Here is an 18,088-nt window from a genome sequence, read left to right as displayed (position 1 = left end):
CAAATAACAACGGATACAATAATGTATAAGACACATCCATATATTTATTTTAAAAATAATAAATGTGATAATTATTTCAAAAACATGATAAATATACGATTAAATGTGATAATTATTTTAAAAATATATAAATATATGATTGTTATTATGTGAATCTAAAATAAAATCATATATATTAAAGTTGTAAACATAAAAAAATTATAAATTATTTTTATCATAAAAATAATATTTGTAGATTACATATTTCATTAATAAGTATCAATAAAATATCATAAATTATCGAACACGAATATTAATCCAAATTAAAGTATCGGTATAATGATTTAAAGTAACATATCTTCCAAATCACCTAACGAGACAAGCTAAGAGGGGAAATAAGTGGATGAAGAGGTATTCCTCAAAATTTTAAAGTGATGGAAATTCTAAACCATTCAGTGATGATGAAGTACCCCATGGTTTGATAAAAGAGAAAAAAAAACTGTAAATAGTAATTCCTTAAACTTGTGGTTGGATAAACAATTTCACAATTTTTAAATATTAAAATATATTGAATTTGATTTAATTTAATAATTTTAAATTTTTATTCTTTTAAATACTTTATTTCGATAAAAACAATTCAAGTTTATTGAATTTATTTTTTTTATTTAGATGAAACAATTTAATTATTATTAAACTAAAAAAATATATTTAAACATGAAACAATTGTTAATAATTAAAAAAAATATATTAACATTGATTATCTTTTTCAGTCAATATTCGTTGATATTAATTTTTCGATCAAAATTTGTTAATGTTTTTTTTTAATTGATATTGACAGTTTTTCCTTTATGTTAACCACAATTATTTATAAGTTCATATTGATCTGGATTTATTTTACAACTTGATGTTGTAGTAGTTTATTTTGCTAACTTTCGAATCAATTTCGGTTGAAGAATTTCTTGATCCACATTACCAAGAAAACAAACTTGGTTAATATTGTCTGAAAATTTTCTTATGATAGTTAACATTTGAAAAATAATCATAACAAACTATTGACAAATAAAAAAAACATTTTTAATAATATATTATATAATATATAATATAATATAAATATTCTCATTATATAGGATTCGCTATGTATTATATAATTATAATATAAATTTACATGATAAATCTGAAGTTTTTAATTAAAAATAAAAAATAAAAATGATGCATCTGTCTTCAACGTTGTGTCAGAATGGTATTAAACATGTGTCAAATGCATCGAACATAGGAACGCGCCATAAAGAAGTGTGTCCGAGCTTCATCTCAACTACCTTGGTTGCTCCTACCTTCATTCAACCTAAGAATGACTACTCTTTATTCAACAAAAGGCTTGGCACTTCTCTTGTTATATCATGTTAGTTTAGTTTAGATGACATAATAGTACTTTAACCAAATCTCATAGTTGTATCTCAGATTCAAGAATATATACATAAATTGTTCAAACTCCAAGTCCTGGGTGCTCTCAAATATTTCTTGGCCTCAGAAATGACAAGATCCTCAAAAAGGAGTTACTACATCAAAGAAAGTATGTTTGGTCCTTATTGAAAGATGCTGGTTCCTTGGCCCAAAAACACCAACAACCTATGGATCTTCGTTTGAAGTTGTTAGCCATAAACGACAAGATATTGCATGAGTATTTTCTGCATAGAAGGCTAATTGCTCAAAGAGTGTACTTACTTCACTGTCTCTTGACCAGATATTCTTAAAACGTACACAAATTAAGCTAATACATTGCTTCACCTAGCAGGACTCGCCATATACAAGCAATAATGCATCATTTACTGTAATATATAAAGATAGCTCATGGCAAAGGCTTTAATGGTAGCTTTTAGGGTATATTCCAGCAGAGTTTTACTGACACTAGGCAATGTAGTACTAGTTTTTGTGTGATCTTCGGTGAAGCTCTACTGTTTCAAGATCATCAATAGACACCGAGTGTAAAGCATTTCCTTGTTGCTAGTGAAGTTGAGTGGCTCCAAGTCTCTCACTTTGAGATTTCATCTAACATTATTTAATATTACAACCAATCAACTACTCATTTGACTTCAAACACATCCACAATGACATTCACTTTATAAGAGAATTAGTCCAATCAGTTAATGGCAAATCTGCCCATCAGAATATTGATTTGTTATCTAAGTCATTAACCGTTTGTTGAAAGTTTCGTATTAATTAAAAATAAGACAATTTTATAGTATATAAATGAGATGTAAATCTTAGCTTACAAACCTGTTCTGTGGAATTGAATTAGATTTTAAACCCACTTCTAAGACTCTTCTCATTTTCAGACCTTACTTTTCAAACCATCCTTGGTCTTTATTTTCGACCTTGGGGGTATTACAACTGATAGTACTAACAATTAGTTAGTTAGTTACTCAGCCACGTGTTAGGTAAAGAATGAAATTAGTTTAAGTTTAATCTACTAAACTTTTCACTGGATAACTGAGAAATTAATTCCCTTTTTCTCTAAACAATGTTTTCAAAGTTCAATAATTCATAAGATAAAATAGTTCGCAACAAAAAGTAACTCTAAGAACCTGGCTAAATGGATTCACAAGCTCCACTCAGACTACAACGAGAATTAAAACCAAAAAAAGAAAGTCATCATTCAACCAGAAACTAGAGTATTCATAACTGGTGGCAGGTCAAGACCTAGTTTAGCTGCTAGAGATCATTGTAGTTTTATTCGATTCTCAACTGCATAGCCCATCCGAAACATAGTAAAGTAGGTAAGTAAATAACATGACATGAGTTTCTGGAACGACTACTATGGATTCATATCATAAAAGGTCATAAGTAGAGAAAGAAACAAAAGAAATTTTACTTAGACCGTGCAAATTTGGACATAGTGAAGTTCTTACCATGTCTAATTTAGTCAAACATAGAGGGAAAGGCATTGGCATATCCCAAGAAACCAAAACTAAGTTAATCGAACAATTATAGGCCACCAAAACAAAAGCCTTGTAGTTCTGCGAACATAGTGACACCTAGAAGTACCTTAATCAGTCAATGAACGAGCCTGTGCAACATAGTACAGAAAATTTTAGCCACAGATGGTAATGACAGCTAAATGCAGTCGAAAACAATAAGATCAAACAAATCAATAGGCATTGCAGTTTTGTAAACCAACATTACAGTTCTACAAGTTACTGTTATTAAGCAAATAAAATCCAGAACTTCTACGCCCTTACCTCAATTTAGCCACCAACAACAAAAGCAATAATCTTGTCTATATAGATCAATAAATATCATGGCATCATTGAGTTTAGTCAGAAATCAAATTCTCTTTGATTCATCTACCACACCATCTTATTGTTCATAACTGATACCTCGATCGAAACAAAATGGAAATTTAGCCAATGATGAAGATATGGACAATTCTACTAAAATTTGCTCCAAATGTTTTATATTGATTGGTGACTACTGGCTCAATGATTTCAACATGATAAGAGATAATGTGGTCTGGTGAACCTGACCAATGACAACAACAAGGCAGATTCCCAAAACCAAATGTTGCTTGTATAATTTTGAGCACATAATCTGCCATACAGAATGTGCACCATTTGATTTTGAAACAAAAAGGAAAGGAGAGAAAGGGGATTACAATGAGGATTGTGCAGGAAGCTTTGATGTGCATGTAACAATAACATCTAACAAAGATAGCACAATTATACAGATATTCCCAGAGCAACATTTTCCCAATGGTTTCTCATTGGCACCAAACAAATTTTCTTTGTCGAGTGAAGAACAACTGAATCAAAAGAAAGAATAGAGCAAAATCTAAAGGGCGCGAACTGTGCACAGTACCTTAAAAATTCTCAGGACTATCATCCAATTGTTTCTCGTCTTCTATATCAACCTCCAAAATCTCCTGAAACCAATGCGTTAAAAGGGCACAAGTTATGTAACTATTTAGCTTTGCACTATAACAGTTTACTTGAGTAGTTATTTTGGCGTTTTAGAAAAGAAACATAAGAGACTCACAGGAATCCTCTGTTTGAGATAATTGGCGATTCTGGCAACGACCGTGGAACGCTTGTGCCAAAAGCGACCCCTAAGGCTAAGCTTCACAAAAGGTCCATCCAAGTCAGCTAGTTCAACCACTCCTGAAAATTGGATTATGTTGTGTTGCTCCATTACAGTTATCATCACACCAGAAACTACCTAGTACCAATCAACATAACGCTTACCTTACCTGTCATACCAACAGAGGTGTCAAAGATTTGACCCAGCTCCTGTCGAGCGTCCTCCAAAGCCTGTCTCACGTTGTCTTCGGTGAGGTCAAGCGGCGGTGGAACGGGAAGAGCCGCCGGTAGAGGTTTCAAGATCCTCCTTGCTTTGCCACGTGTCATTGATTGAAGGTTTGTTTTGGATGGGGGATTTGGGGCATGGAAATTGGTGGCGGTGCATACCACCGCTGATGAGAGGTTGAGAGAACTTACATTGTGGTTACGGATGTGAAAGACACAACACAGGCCCTTCTGTAATAAGGACATACTCCTTTCTCTGGTTCTTCTTTTCCTGAATTTCTAACTCAAATTCAATTGCTAGAATTTCTAACTTCAGGATAATGCAACACAGTGAAGTGAGTGTATATCATCGGTTATGGATGGATAGAACTCAAAATATAAGTTTCTTGAAATAAAAATTATGGACAACTTAATCCAAACATGTTTTCTGTAAGGTAATATATTATATGCTTAAAATAAAGAGATCTTTTGACATGGCCTGGACCCTTTCTTTTCTTAAGAAAAAATATTCCTTAATTAAGAAATATATTTAAAATTAATTTTATTTTTTCGAAATTACAAAAGTATTACTGTATTCTAAAAACACTTTTCATATTTTTTTGACAGAAAAAAAACACACATTTGTTTCCTCAAAAGTTCTCACAAGTCCAACCAATGGGCCGAGTTTGTAATGGCCAATGGCAGTAATGATTTTGCCTTCACAACTGAAGCATGTACAGCAGTTTGAATAAACATTTGCTAACAGTATTGTTGATATCTAGCAGATAAAACGTCAATGAAAATGTGCATTATTTATTTATTAAATTGACGATGTAAAGTATTATTTACTTTCTCATCTGGAAATTAACTACGGCTTTAATACACTTATAATTCACTCCCTTGGCCTGTGTTTTTCTGGCCATTGCTAAATTTCATCCCTGCAGTCCGTACAACCGAATGTTAATTTCGAGTACTTTGGAAAGGAGCAAGTTGGCAAAGACATACAGACATTACATCCAAAGTTACCTACTAAAAGACTCATTTTATCTAAGACCAGTGTCATTACTCAAATAATTATAATCGTTTCGAATTGAATTATGGTTTTAGTAAAATTGATCACTGGTATTATAACCAAAAATCAACAACACGTAAGTGTTAAAAAGATCCGTAGTTTATTATAATTTTATTGGCGTTACAAGTGTTCATATAAATCCAGTTAATTATTACACATACCTCCTTACTTCACTACATAACCATAACCGTTCTCTCCATCATAAATAAAAGCGGTCTATATATAGATTGTAAATGCATCAAAAACCGCCGTAATGATAAAAACTGATACGTAATTTCTTAAAATCATTGAACAGCACGCACAATCATTTAGATAAGCATGAAGTAGATACTGTCAATCAAAACTTCATAAACTTGCGTTGCAAAACAAAAAATTCCTTTTACACCATTAATTGATACAGATGAGCAATTGCTACTGTTAACTATAATCCTCCCTAAATAGCAGAGAAGAACTCTTTGCTAAGTTTAGGGTCTGGTTTCATGGACTTCTCACCAGGCTTCCACCCAGCTGGGCAAACTTCATCCGGGTTTTCCTGCACATATTGCAAGGCCTGCAAGACCAATGCACATAATGGATGCAAATAATTTATTTCAATGACAAATAAGTGGAAGAAACAAACAAAAATTTTGGAGATATACTAAAAAATGGTCAATCCTGGTGTTGTCCTAATTTGTGGTATAATTAATTACCTGGAGTGTTCTCTTTGTCTCATCAACACTTCTACCGATGGCCAGGTTGTTAATGGTAGAATGCTGAATAACACCTTCCTTGTCAATAATGAACAATCCTCTCAATGCAATCCCCTGAATCATTGAAAACATTTAGAATTGTTCGGAAAAGTGCTAAAAAGGTTTAATGAAAAAAGCAATAGTTTCACAGCCAACATTTCAACACTTGACACAAAAAGCTAAAGGTAATGAGAACACCATTTCAACATACCTAGACAGCATCCTACAAATCTTTCCAGGGAAATTGAAATAAAGCACACACATTCGGGTAAGATGAATAGCCGTCATTTAAAAATACCTGATCGGGAATGAGAACACCAAAAGATTTCGAGATGGATTTGGTGATATCAGAAATCAAAGGATACTTCAAGTCGCCAAGACCACCCGACTTTCTATCAGTTTGAACCCATGCAAGGTGTGAAAACTACAATGATAACAACAGCACCACTAATCAAGAAGAAGCAAATTTAAGAAGTGCCTACAGATAAGGCTACAAAAAGATAACTGTGCTTTTAGAAAAAGGAATAGTAATAGATCACAACATATAAAGCTGTCTGGTTTTTTGGGCATGCCGCATGAACAAGTGGGAATATTGCGTCCCACTCCACTGTGTCACACATCATTCACAAATATTGAGAATAACAGTACATCTGTAGGTCAAGAGAAAGACATTCCAATTATCAGGATGAACTCGTTGTTCAATATTTTACATTCCAGTATTTATGAAGTAATTTCCTCTGACAATACTCTCCGTCCAAATTCACTGCATTATGTTTAAGAGAAAAAAAAATGCGGAAATCACATAGTTTTGCAGATTATGCTAAGAACTCCCAGTCATAGCTTCTTCCTGTCGGATATGGTAAGTGGGCCAAGTCATTGCACACCTTTCATTTTCTCAGTAGCTTGTACACATCCAGGAAGCATGTCATTTCAAGAATAGAGAAAAGTATAACGAACAAACAAAGCCTTTTTCCCCAACTTGTACCGTCACTTACATGGATCTTAAAATGCCATAGAAAAACGTACAGGGAAAATTTATACAAGAGCTAGAATCTGACGAAACAGTTAAAAATGGGATCAAAACAAACTCACCACACTGTCAACTGAAACACCCAAAATCTCTGTATTTAGTTCCTCAAACTCTGCATGCCGATCACTGAAAGCAGTGATTTCTGTACACAAGTAATATTACAGTTAAAATGGAGAAAACTCAGGACTCGGGACCCACAACAATCTCAATCGAAAGTCTACTAACCTGTCGGACAAACGAATGTGAAATCCAATGGGTAGAAAAAGAGGATAACATATTTTTTTCCAATATAATCAGATAGTTTGACCTGACAAGACAGTGTTTCATTCAACATAATTTGTAATCACAAAATTTACCAATCAGCATTGTATCATAAATACCTTGATGAACTCCTGATCAAAAACAGCCTCTGCTTCAAAGTCCGGAGCTATGTTCCCAACCAATGGAAGTTCACTCTTTCAAAATAAGCAAAAATAAATAAATAAATTGTTTCAGAGGTCCGGACAGAGAAATATTACACTAAAATATTGGAGTTTTCGGCTTGAAGGATAAAAAGAGAATAAATAAATTGTTTCAGAGGTTGCAGAAAAAGATTCTCCCAAAAACGAAAAGAAATTCCAATAAAAAAACTCACAACCTTGAAGGAGGAAGAGTCTAGAATTACCATATTATTTAAAACACTGTTCAAATAATTAGAAATTACAATGAATTTGTGCTACAATGGACAACATGTAACATATCTATGAACTAATATGCTCAGAAATGCAGCAAACAGAAACAGAAACAGAACCTTCAAAATCACTGACGTAGTACGTGTGTCCACAGTTCAGTCACAAAGGTGTATAAAATTAGCAGGTGAGCCAAACTAGCGAGGACCTCAAACTAGAGAGTTGGACATGAAAACATACATTGACGGGAAGAGAGAAAAATGTACAAAGATAGAGGCCAACGGCCAAACAGGCAAACGAACAGGTAGCAGTAAAATCAACAGAAACATAACAAATGAACAAAGAGCAATGTAAAAGTTTTGAGAGGGGAGGAGAGTAAGAAGAAGGAGAAAAGAAGTACCGAAGCCCTGGCAACGAAGGTTTTGCGAGCGGGAGATGAAGGATTAAGAGAAGTGCGTAAAGGTTTGAAAAGTGAATGGGAGGAATTGGGGAAGGAGAGAGAGGAAAAGGAGGAAGAAGGGAATTTGGGAGAGAAGAGAATGTTAGGGTTGGAGGAGATGAGAGAAGCAGAGGGAGCCAAAGAAGCCATGGGAGAGTGAGTTGTGTGTGAGGCAGAGGAAGTAAGATAGAACAGAACGAACGACGGAGAAAGCAGTACCTATCCAATAACCTACTCTTATAAATAAGTTTTCTTATTTTTAGTGTCAAAAAACATCATCCTTTGAAATATATTTAAGTAAATTTATATTAAATTCAAATAAAAAATTTTATATCTTACAAATTTCAAATTTCACAAGTTATTAAAATTTGGTTTGTTCACGTATTTTCAATATAAAATAGTTAACATGTCATTAATTACTAAATAATAGTATTAAATATGTTGTTAGTTTCTATGATCAACCTTGTTTAAATTTTATTTTAATTTCTGTTTTGATCGAGTTTGATTTTATTTTTTTTTTTGCACGACACTATTCACATCACATTACGTATATTAATAATAATTATTTGCTTTTTATTTAAATAAATCTCTATTTCAAGTTTGCATAATTATTGTTTACACCATTTAATAAATTTTCTTCTCAATGTTAATAAAAATATACATTTAAAATATTAAATAAATTTTATAAAATTTGACTAAAATAATTAAATTTACACATTTTTAAATATAAAAAATTAAATTAATTCAATCTTTCAAAAAAACCTAATTCTAATTTCAATTTTTACAAGATTAAAAAATCAAAAATATATTTAATCCATTTTTTCTTTTACAAAAATAAATAGAAAGTTTAGACAAACGTCCAAGGACACAATTTCAAAAAAAAAATTCCTTACCGATAAAAAATATATAAGTATTAAAATATAAGAAAAAAGTGTTAAAATTAATAGACCAGTAAAAAGTAACGAGATAACCAACTCAAAATTGGTAAATTTCAAAATAAAATTATTTTTAAAAGAAATATATCACACTGTTGAATAATTGAATTTCACTGTGCTTTTATCTCCAACTATTCTTATTCTGAAATTATTAGAATAAGATAACATTTACTATAGAACATATGTGATTATAATGCGAAATATGATAACCAGCATTTTATTGCAATTTTATGAAATAGAAGTAAGACTTGTTCCACTTAAAAGAAAATTATGATATAGTCACCTTCAGAAAAATGAACAGATACGACTTCTGATTTCAAAACCATAATAAACTGAACCGTTCAAATGGAAGACTCATGCCAAATAAAGTCAACACTTCGAATGGAAGAATCATACTTTTGAATGGGGAAATGCTATAATAAAGACTACAAAACCATGATCATCTTTTGTTCCATACATCATAAACCGTAAAGGTAAAAATTGATACATTATTCATTCCAAAATCATTGCACAACAGTATGCATTTATATAATCATGAAACAGACATCAAAACTTTATAAACTTGCGTTGCATAATACAGATTACCATTGACTGATACAGATGAGCAATTGATACTCTTTAACTATTATCCTCCCTAAATAGCAGAGAAGTACTCTTTGCTAAGTTTAGGGTCTGGTTTCATGGACTTCTCACCAGGCTTCCACCCAGCTGGGCAAACTTCATCTGGGTTCTGCTGCACATACTGCAAGGCCTGCAAGACCAATGCACATAAATGGATGCAAAGAATTTATATAAATGATAGCTGTGTGGAAGAAACAGATAAAAAGTTGAAGATACACTAAAAAATTCTCAATCCTGGTCTTGTCCTGATTTGTCGTATAATTAATTACCTGGAGTGTTCTCTTTGTCTCATCAACACTTCTACCAATGGCCAGGTTGTTAATGGTAGAATGCTGAATAACCCCTTCCTTGTCAATAATGAACAATCCTCTCAATGCAATCCCCTAAATCATTGGAAACATTCAAAATTGTTCCGAAAAGTGCTAATAAATAAGGTTAAATGAAAAGCAATAGTTTCACAACTAACATTTCAACCCTTGGCACAAAAACGCCTAAAGGTATGTCACTAAATCCTACATTTCTTTCCAGAGAATTTGAAACTAAAGCACAAAATACATCGGGGTTGGTGAAAGCAGGGGATTATGAATAGCCATCATTTAAAATACCTGATCGGGAATGAGAACACCATAAGATTTTGAGATGGATTTGGTGACATCAGAAATCAAAGGATACTTCAAGTCGCCAAGACCACCCGACTTTCTATCAGTTTGAACCCATGCAAGGTGTGAAAACTACAATGATAACAAAAGCACCACTAATCAAGAAGAAGCAAACTTAAGAAGTGCATAAGGATAAGGCTACCAAAAGATGATTGTGCATTTAGAGAAGGAATAGTAATAGATCGCAACATATAAAGCTGTCTGTTTTCTTGGGCACGCCGCATGAACAAGTGGGAATATCGCGTCCCATTCCACAATGTCACACATCCTTCACAAATATTGAGAATAACATTACATCTGTAGGTCAAGAAAAAGACATTTTAATTATCAAGGTTCGAATGACTCATTGTCCAAGATTTGACTTTCCATTATTTATGAAGTAATTTCCTCTTACAGTTCTCTCATATACGTCCTAATTCTTTGCATCAAGTTTCGTAGAAAATAAAAATGCAGAATTCATACAGTTTTGCCAACTATGCTAAGAACTCTCCCGGTCATAGCTTTTTCCTGACAGATAAATCATTAAAACCTTAAACTATGTGGTAAGTGGGCCAAGTCATCGCACACGTTTTATTTCCTCAGCATCTTGTATACAGCCAAGAAGCAAGTCATTTCAAGAATCGAGAAAAGTATAACAAACAAAGTCTTTTTCCTCAATTGGTACCGTCAGTTACATGGATCAGACAATGCCTTGGAAAAAAGTACGGGAAAACAATTTACAAGAGCTACCATCTGACGAAATAGTTAAAAAAGGGGTCAAAACAAACTCACCACACTGTCAACTGAAACACCCAAAATCTCTGTATTTAGTTCCTCAAACTCTGCATGACGGTCACTGAAGGCGGTGATTTCTGTACACAAGTAATATTACAGTTAAAAAGGAGAAAACACAGGATCCACAACAATCTCAATCGGAAGTCTACTAACCTGTCGGACAAACGAATGTGAAGTCCAATGGGTAGAAAAAGAGGATAACATATTTTTTCCCAATATATTCAGATAGTTTGACCTGACAAGACAGCGTTTCATTCAACATAACTTGTAATCACAAAATGTACCAATCAGAATTGTATCACAAAATTTACCAATCAGAAATGTAACAAATACCTTGATGAACTCCTGATCAAAAACAGCCTCTGCTTCAAAATCCGGTGCTGTGTTCCCGACTAATGGAAGTTCACTCTTTCAAAATAAGCAAACAGAAAAGTATAAATAAATTGATCCAAAAGTCAGGCAAGAGAAATATTACACTCTAAAAAAATTATGAGTTTTCAGCTTCATCAAGCAAGTTACAGCTGTCAAGGATTGCAGAAAAAGATTCTCCAAATTCCAATACAAAACTCACAACCTTGAAGAGGAAGAGCGTATAATTACCATATTATTTTAAAACATTGTTCGACTAATTACAAGTTGCAATGAATTTGTGTACACAGGACAACATGTAACATCTATGAACTAATATGTTCAGAAATGCAGAAGCAGAAACAGAACCTTCACAATCACCAACTCCACAGTTCATTCACAAATGTGTATAAAAATCGCAGGTGATCGAAACTAGCTAGGACCCCAAACTAGAGAGTTGGACATGAAAACATACATTGACGGGAAGAGAGAAAAGTGCACAAAAATAAATGCCAACAAGAAAACAAACAGGTAACAGTAAAATCAATTGAAAGACAAAAAATGGACAAATTATTGCAGAGGAATGTAAGAATTTGTAAAAGGATAGTAAGTTGAAGGCGAAAAAAAGTACCGAAGCCTTGGCAACGAAGGGTTTGAGAGCGCGAGACGATGGATTAAGAGAAGTGCGTAAAGGTTTGAAAAGAGAATTGGAGGAATTGGGGAAGGAGATGGAAGAAAATGAAGAAGAAGAAGGGAATTTGGGAGAAAAGAGAATGTTAGGGTTTGATGAGATGAGAGAAGCAGAAGGAGCGGAGGAAGCCATGGGAGAGTGAGAGAGAGAGAGTGTGTGTGTGAGTGAGAGGCAGAGAAGGTAAGATAGAAAAGAATGGACGATGGAGAAAGCAGTATCTATCCAATAATGACCTACCAAATCAGATTCATTTTATATGCTACTCCCACCTACCTGATGCCCTTCATAATTTTTACTGCTATCTTTTTTCTTTCAATTTAATTAAAAAATGTTCGTTTCTCATTTCTGGGTTATATGTATATGGTATACTCTTACTCGGGCTTATATTTATTTAAATATTTTTTAAATAAATAAAGAAAATATGATGATATAAAAAGTTTAATATAAATGAATATATGTTTTTTTATCAAATATCAAATAATAATGAGATGTAATTATATGCTATATGAACAACTTAATTTATTTGAACATTATTTGCTTTATGAAGTATGTATGTCGATAAATTTGGGCCCACGACTTTTTGTGCATGAACCTCTGAACTAAAATTAAAACTAACAAAAATCAGGATTATGGGAAATTTTATCATTAGATAACTTACTAAGTTTTTTCCTCAATTATAGAAAACTTGATTTGTTCACAACTTTATTCTTCTTAGTAGTATTAATGACAACAAAATTTAATAATGTGTTTTTTATGCCTGTAATTGTTTTGCATAATTGTGTAATTGACGTGTCAAAACTTGAAAAAATAGTTTATAACAAAAATTTGTCACTTAAGTAACTTTATGTTTTTTTTTTAGAATTAAGAAAGATTTAGCTGATCAAATCTTAATTACCATATCACCATTTATAGAATTGGTGTCAATAAACATATTAAACCATTTTCAAAGTCTATAATGTCTTTTGCAAGGACAAGTGAAAAAAAAAATTAGTTTGCAAGAAAAAAGTGAATTTACTTTATTTTTTAAATAATACAAAATAATAAGTTTGACTCTTATATACTTAAGGGTCTTGTGACGCTTGTATGATGATTAAGTGTGTGATAATAGAAACAACACTTCAGATGTTTCTATTTTAAAAATATTCATATGGATTCCAATTTCAATTAATTTAGGACAATCCTTGAGATATGTATACATCAATGATGCAAACAAGTTATCTGCAAAATTATAGGTCGATCTGATAGTGGGTAGTAGGCCAACCGAGAGAAAGGTTGTGAGTTGATCCCAAACCTAGTTATAACCCTTATTCACAAGAGAAGGGGTTAACATTCATACAAATTGTTTTCTTATAACGTCTACTTTTTGTTAAATCATGAAGACATAAAATAACAATAAATTCTACAGTGAATTAAGTTTGTTCCCAATACTTCAAGATAGAATTAGTCATTAGGTATCCACAAATAAAATTCACAGCAGATAGTTAGTATCTGTGAGTAGCGAGTATTTTTATATCATTTATAAATAGGTTGGGTACATGTATCATACTATTTGTATTCACGGGTATCCATTACTCACAAAAAAATAAAATATTTTTTTATTAAGTTAAATTTAATTAAAATTAAATTTTAATTTATATTTTATTAGATTAAATTTAATTAAAATAAAAAAGTAATTTATATTTTACTTCATTTTTTATTTTAACAATTTATAAAATATTTTGTTTATATATTTACGAGTATTCACGGATACCAAGTAATGGTGTGGATGGTGACTGAATTTTTGTATTGTTAGTCGGGTTGTGGGTAGACATTATCCATGTTTGATCTATCAGTTATTGTTTCTAAAAGTCAATATTTCTAATTTGACCCCTTTAACAAATTAAAATATTCCGAAAAATTATATAATTAATATTTTCATGACATTTAGATACTCTTATATATATATATATATATATATATATATATATATATATATATATATATATATATATATATATATATATATATATATATATATATATACTTTTGTTTTTTTAAGTGAGTTATTCACCAAAGGCTTTTATAAAAGTCCTTTTTTTCCCTTATCTTCTCTTATTGTAATGCTGAATGTTGATTTTAATGGGTGACATAATAATGTAATTAATGCCTATATTTGATGTTATAAATAATGCATAAGATGTGCACTCAACACGAATATACAGGAATGAAGAATTTTAAGATAGATGTTGGAATAATAAATGTTATCTAAGTATTAACCCTTTATTATTTATGAGAATAATTTATTTTATTTTTGTTTTATGCCATTATTTTCTAAAAGAGATCATTTATATTATATATAATATCTTACAACCAGCGGCGGAAAAACTTGACCAAAAATTCTAGGGGGCCAAATTATATTTGTTATATATAAATTATTTTTTTAATTAAAAAAAATTAATTTCTTTTAATTAAAAAAAATCAATATCTTTACATTATTTTTTTATCCAAAATAAGCACTCATGACAATAGAATCTAAACAATATAACAATGGATAATTTTCTAGACACATTTGATATGGATCTCATTTTAGATAAGTCCTTCGTACCTCATCATTTTAATTTGGTGGGTATTGCCAAATTTGAAGACACTCTCCAGGATCACGTTCTGAAGTATTTTCAAATTCATTATATGTAACTTTAGGAACCTTAGAGAGTTGTTTTTCATTTTCTTCAATATTTGGATTCTCATGAAGTTTCTCAAATTTAGATGACGTAAATGCATTTTTTTCATCTTCATCACAAACCTTCCTCTTAAAAAAAGAATCAATTCTTTTACTCTTTATCATAATTTTTCTAATATAAAATTTTCACCACTCACCTATTTACAAAAAGATAAAATTATGAATAATTAAATCTTAAAAGCAAGACTCAATATTTTAAGAAAATTAATAACTTCTAAATGATTAGCTTCCCTTGTCTTATAGTAGATTCCTAATCTTGTTCTTCCCTTACACAACTTCAAAGCCTAAAATAGCTTTATCTATACAAAGAAGAGTTTGATCAACAATTAAAGCATGATTTTATGATCTCTAACAGATAGAGATATGCCTAGAGCGTAGAAAAGTCACATACAAGAGAAACATATTGCTTCAAAAATAAAAAGGAAAAGATGAACTTACTCAAAAGAAGAAATTGTTCGGTCCAAAATATTTCTTAACTCTTCAATTTTGTCGTAGTGCAATTTGATTTTGAAAATAATAAGAAATTGATGGTGAAAATTGAGATGAAAATAAAATGGGAGAAAGAGACGAAGGCACGGAAGAGAGAAACCAAATAATTTTTTTTTAATTATATTAGAAAAAAAAAACATAATTTTGAAATTTTAAAAAAGATTTTTCAAATTAAATTAATATAAATAAGATAATAATATTAAATAAGTAATAATATATAAATAAAGTAATAATATATAAATATTTCTTTTAAAATATATAAAAAATAAAATAACATAAAAATCAATTAATATAAATAAAATAATAATTTATAAAAATTATTTTTTAAATATATTGAAAAAACAAATTTTAAAAAAATGGTTGGGGAGTCGTGGCGCCCTTGTCCCTTCATACATCCGCCAATGCTTACAACAACAATCAACTATTTCTTTTGTTTTTTTATACAATTTTGAATAATATTGATTATAATATTGAATCTCGAACTTTGATAATTAAAATTTTTATAATAATATTTAATGACTATTACGTTAAGTCTTAGATTAATTTGAAAATTAACATTTTTATTTATTATTATGCTGACTTTCAAATTTATTTAATAATTATGATTTTTAAATATTATTTTTTAAATAATTCAAATTTTACAACACCTCTAAAATTTTAAAAATAATAGTATAATATATTAACACATTTTTATAAGTAAAATTTACGAGTGATTTGATTAATTTGATAAATTAAATATTAATTTTAATAGAATTTTTTTATCAAATTGTCTTCAATTTTAAAAGTAATGTAAAATTCTAATTAGATAAATTAAATTTATTTTAGAAAAGATATTGAAATAAATAAATTAAAATAACATATTTTAATAAAAAAATATTTATAAAAATATTATATTAAAAAAGTTAGAATTAATAATTACTTTTTCAATTTTATTTTTTTATAACAATAATCAATGTCAGACATCCTGTTGAGAAAGAATCTGTGTGTGACAGATTAGATGGCAACAACACAAAACATTAATGTAAATTAACTTCAATTAGAAAAATAAAAAGTTTTAGGAGATTATGTGATCAATATTACCTTTACCCGCAGAAAATAGAGATGAGAGAATATAAAATAATCCTCTTCTTAGTTTATTTTCTCTTCTCTCAATGAATTGAAGTGAATATTTGAATCATCTAAATCTTTAACTTATTTCACATTTTAAAAAAATAAACGTCAAATCTAACATTTAAAAAAAATCAAGTTAAATAATAAATTAAAGTAAAATAATTAAATAAATTAGGAATCGAAAATCACACACATAACATAGCCCCTGCCAAACAAACACGTTGAAAACCAGAATTGAATTGACTCATGATTTGTATTATATTATTTCCATGAGAAGTCACTGTTATGGAAATTGTGTGGCTTTGGCAAACACTGGACCACTTCATCTACCAACGTTCATAAATTTATGATCTAAATATGACGAAATTTTTTTACAACTTTTGTGAACAATAAAAAAGTACATATTTCATCATTAAAGTAAAATCGGTATTTTCCTAAAAATGGCTTTATATCACATGCTTGATATAGTTTTTAACAGCCTCTGTGATTTTTGCCAGTGCTAAATGCTATGTTATCTGGAGAAATTGTTTGTTTTTTTCTATATACTAATTTGCTGTGATTTATATACATCTCTCTCAAATCTGTGTTAAGAGAGAGAAAGATACCATATTACCTGAAGAAGTTTTTGTTTTGCATTCTTAATCGATATGTAGATGGTTTAACCTAACATTTAAACTCGTAGAAAACCTGAAATTCAGTTATCTTCTACTTATTTAAATAAGGTATAATTTTTTTTTAAATTTACCTTATGGTCTCACTCTTTCTTGCAATGCCAAAAACTATTAATATAAGGAAATTAAATTGTGCAGAATCGGAATAAATTGAACTTGTTAAAGGAACTTTAAACAATAAGTTATTATCTTGGTATTGTTTTTAATTAAAAATCAATACTATTTATATAAGAAATATTATGTGTCGTTCAAATTAATAATTTTGACAGTATTATAAATTAACGTATAATATCACTGTATTACACACAAAGAAACAAGATATATTAAACTTGTGCCTTTTTTTTTTTATATAATCCATTTCTACCAAAAAATTATTATCAACGAAAAATAACCATTACATACATAATTATTATATACAATACTTTTTCTCACTTTTTAATGGAAATGTAAAATTTATTTATGAACAGAAAACCTAAAATATAATATAATTGGATAAATAACAATATCTGATACTTTCCAAAATAACATTTTTGTTAGAAAACTATGGATATGAAATTTCTTCATTATGATAAATATTAATTAAATAATGTTTTCAGAAAAACACAACAAATAAAATATGATATTATCAAGTATTAATATTAAAGAATGTTTATTTTATTTTCTCCAACATTAAATAAATTATATAAATATTAAATAAGAGTACCAGATAACAAATAAATAAGGGTTAAATAATTAAATAAAAATATGATCTTAAAAATAATATTAGATTTAACAATAATGAAACTAAATTGAATAAAAACTATATAAAAATTATTATTTTACCATTTTTTATTTTAAATAAAAAATATTAAACCTCTTAATCCATGTGTGATGATTTTACT

The 18,088-nt window shown here is 29.9% G+C and overlaps 3 protein-coding genes across 5 annotated transcripts; all 3 read right to left on the bottom strand.

Annotated features, from left to right (window-relative positions):
• Window positions 1–1,341: 1,341 nt before the first annotated feature.
• On the bottom strand, window positions 1,342–4,669 carry LOC114177504 (uncharacterized). 3 transcript variants are annotated; one of them, XR_014995342.1, is made up of 5 exons: window positions 4,220–4,669; window positions 4,009–4,130; window positions 3,832–3,895; window positions 2,886–3,043; window positions 1,342–1,664 (listed from the first exon to the last, which is right to left on the bottom strand). XR_014995342.1 is itself a non-coding variant. In XM_028062882.2 (4 exons), exons 1-3 carry the CDS (start codon window positions 4,518–4,520, stop codon window positions 3,833–3,835), a joined length of 486 nt encoding a protein of 161 aa, XP_027918683.1. In that variant the 5' UTR covers window positions 4,521–4,669; the 3' UTR covers window positions 2,775–3,043; window position 3,832. The 3 variants fall into 3 exon arrangements, 1 of the variants encoding a protein (XP_027918683.1); XR_003603138.2 differs by lacking the exon at window positions 1,342–1,664 and adding an exon at window positions 1,680–2,025; XM_028062882.2 differs by lacking the exon at window positions 1,342–1,664 and having other exon boundaries at window positions 2,775–3,043.
• Window positions 4,670–5,579: 910 nt separating this feature from the next.
• On the bottom strand, window positions 5,580–8,419 carry LOC114186091 (2-Cys peroxiredoxin BAS1, chloroplastic). The gene is made up of 7 exons (XM_028074112.2): window positions 8,152–8,419; window positions 7,464–7,538; window positions 7,309–7,390; window positions 7,146–7,225; window positions 6,352–6,477; window positions 6,015–6,128; window positions 5,580–5,875 (listed from the first exon to the last, which is right to left on the bottom strand). Exons 1-7 carry the CDS (start codon window positions 8,338–8,340, stop codon window positions 5,759–5,761), a joined length of 783 nt encoding a protein of 260 aa, XP_027929913.1. The 5' UTR covers window positions 8,341–8,419; the 3' UTR covers window positions 5,580–5,758.
• A 1,099-nt stretch (window positions 8,420–9,518) lies between these two features.
• On the bottom strand, window positions 9,519–12,456 carry LOC114186082 (2-Cys peroxiredoxin BAS1, chloroplastic). Its single transcript, XM_028074100.2, has 7 exons — window positions 12,159–12,456; window positions 11,513–11,587; window positions 11,333–11,414; window positions 11,177–11,256; window positions 10,352–10,477; window positions 10,016–10,129; window positions 9,519–9,876 (listed from the first exon to the last, which is right to left on the bottom strand). Exons 1-7 carry the CDS (start codon window positions 12,348–12,350, stop codon window positions 9,760–9,762), a joined length of 786 nt encoding a protein of 261 aa, XP_027929901.1. The 5' UTR covers window positions 12,351–12,456; the 3' UTR covers window positions 9,519–9,759.
• Window positions 12,457–18,088: the final 5,632 nt, after the last annotated feature.

This window comes from Vigna unguiculata, chromosome 1, assembly GCF_037176805.1.
Source record: "Vigna unguiculata cultivar grain cowpea cultivar isolate G323 ecotype 2 chromosome 1, ASM3717680v1, whole genome shotgun sequence".
NCBI classification, from domain to species: domain Eukaryota; kingdom Viridiplantae; phylum Streptophyta; class Magnoliopsida; order Fabales; family Fabaceae; genus Vigna; species Vigna unguiculata.
The sequence above is the reverse complement of the archived record's forward strand: the minus strand, read 5'-3'. Positions and strand labels throughout refer to the sequence as shown.

Excerpts from the sequence above, each read along its gene's own strand:
- LOC114177504 (XM_028062882.2), bottom strand. The coding sequence starts at position 4,520 with ATGTCCTTATTACAGAAGGGCCTGTGTTGTGTCTTTCACATCCGTAAC. Across the intron at positions 4,131-4,219 it reads CACCTCTGTTGGTATGACAG|GAGTGGTTGAACTAGCTGAC; the intron begins GTAAGGTAAGCG and ends TCCAATTTTCAG. Across the intron at positions 3,896-4,008 it reads ATCTCAAACAGAGGATTCCT|GAGATTTTGGAGGTTGATAT; the intron begins GTGAGTCTCTTA and ends CATTGGTTTCAG.
- LOC114186091 (XM_028074112.2), bottom strand. The coding sequence starts at position 8,340 with ATGGCTTCTTTGGCTCCCTCTGCTTCTCTCATCTCCTCCAACCCTAAC. Across the intron at positions 7,226-7,308 it reads CACATTCGTTTGTCCGACAG|AAATCACTGCTTTCAGTGAT; the intron begins GTTAGTAGACTT and ends ACTTGTGTACAG. Across the intron at positions 6,478-7,145 it reads GTGTTTCAGTTGACAGTGTG|TTTTCACACCTTGCATGGGT; the intron begins GTGAGTTTGTTT and ends TTATCATTGTAG.
- LOC114186082 (XM_028074100.2), bottom strand. The coding sequence starts at position 12,350 with ATGGCTTCCTCCGCTCCTTCTGCTTCTCTCATCTCATCAAACCCTAAC. Across the intron at positions 10,130-10,351 it reads GTGTTCTCATTCCCGATCAG|GGGATTGCATTGAGAGGATT; the intron begins GTATTTTAAATG and ends CCAATGATTTAG. Across the intron at positions 9,877-10,015 it reads AGACAAAGAGAACACTCCAG|GCCTTGCAGTATGTGCAGCA; the intron begins GTAATTAATTAT and ends TTGGTCTTGCAG.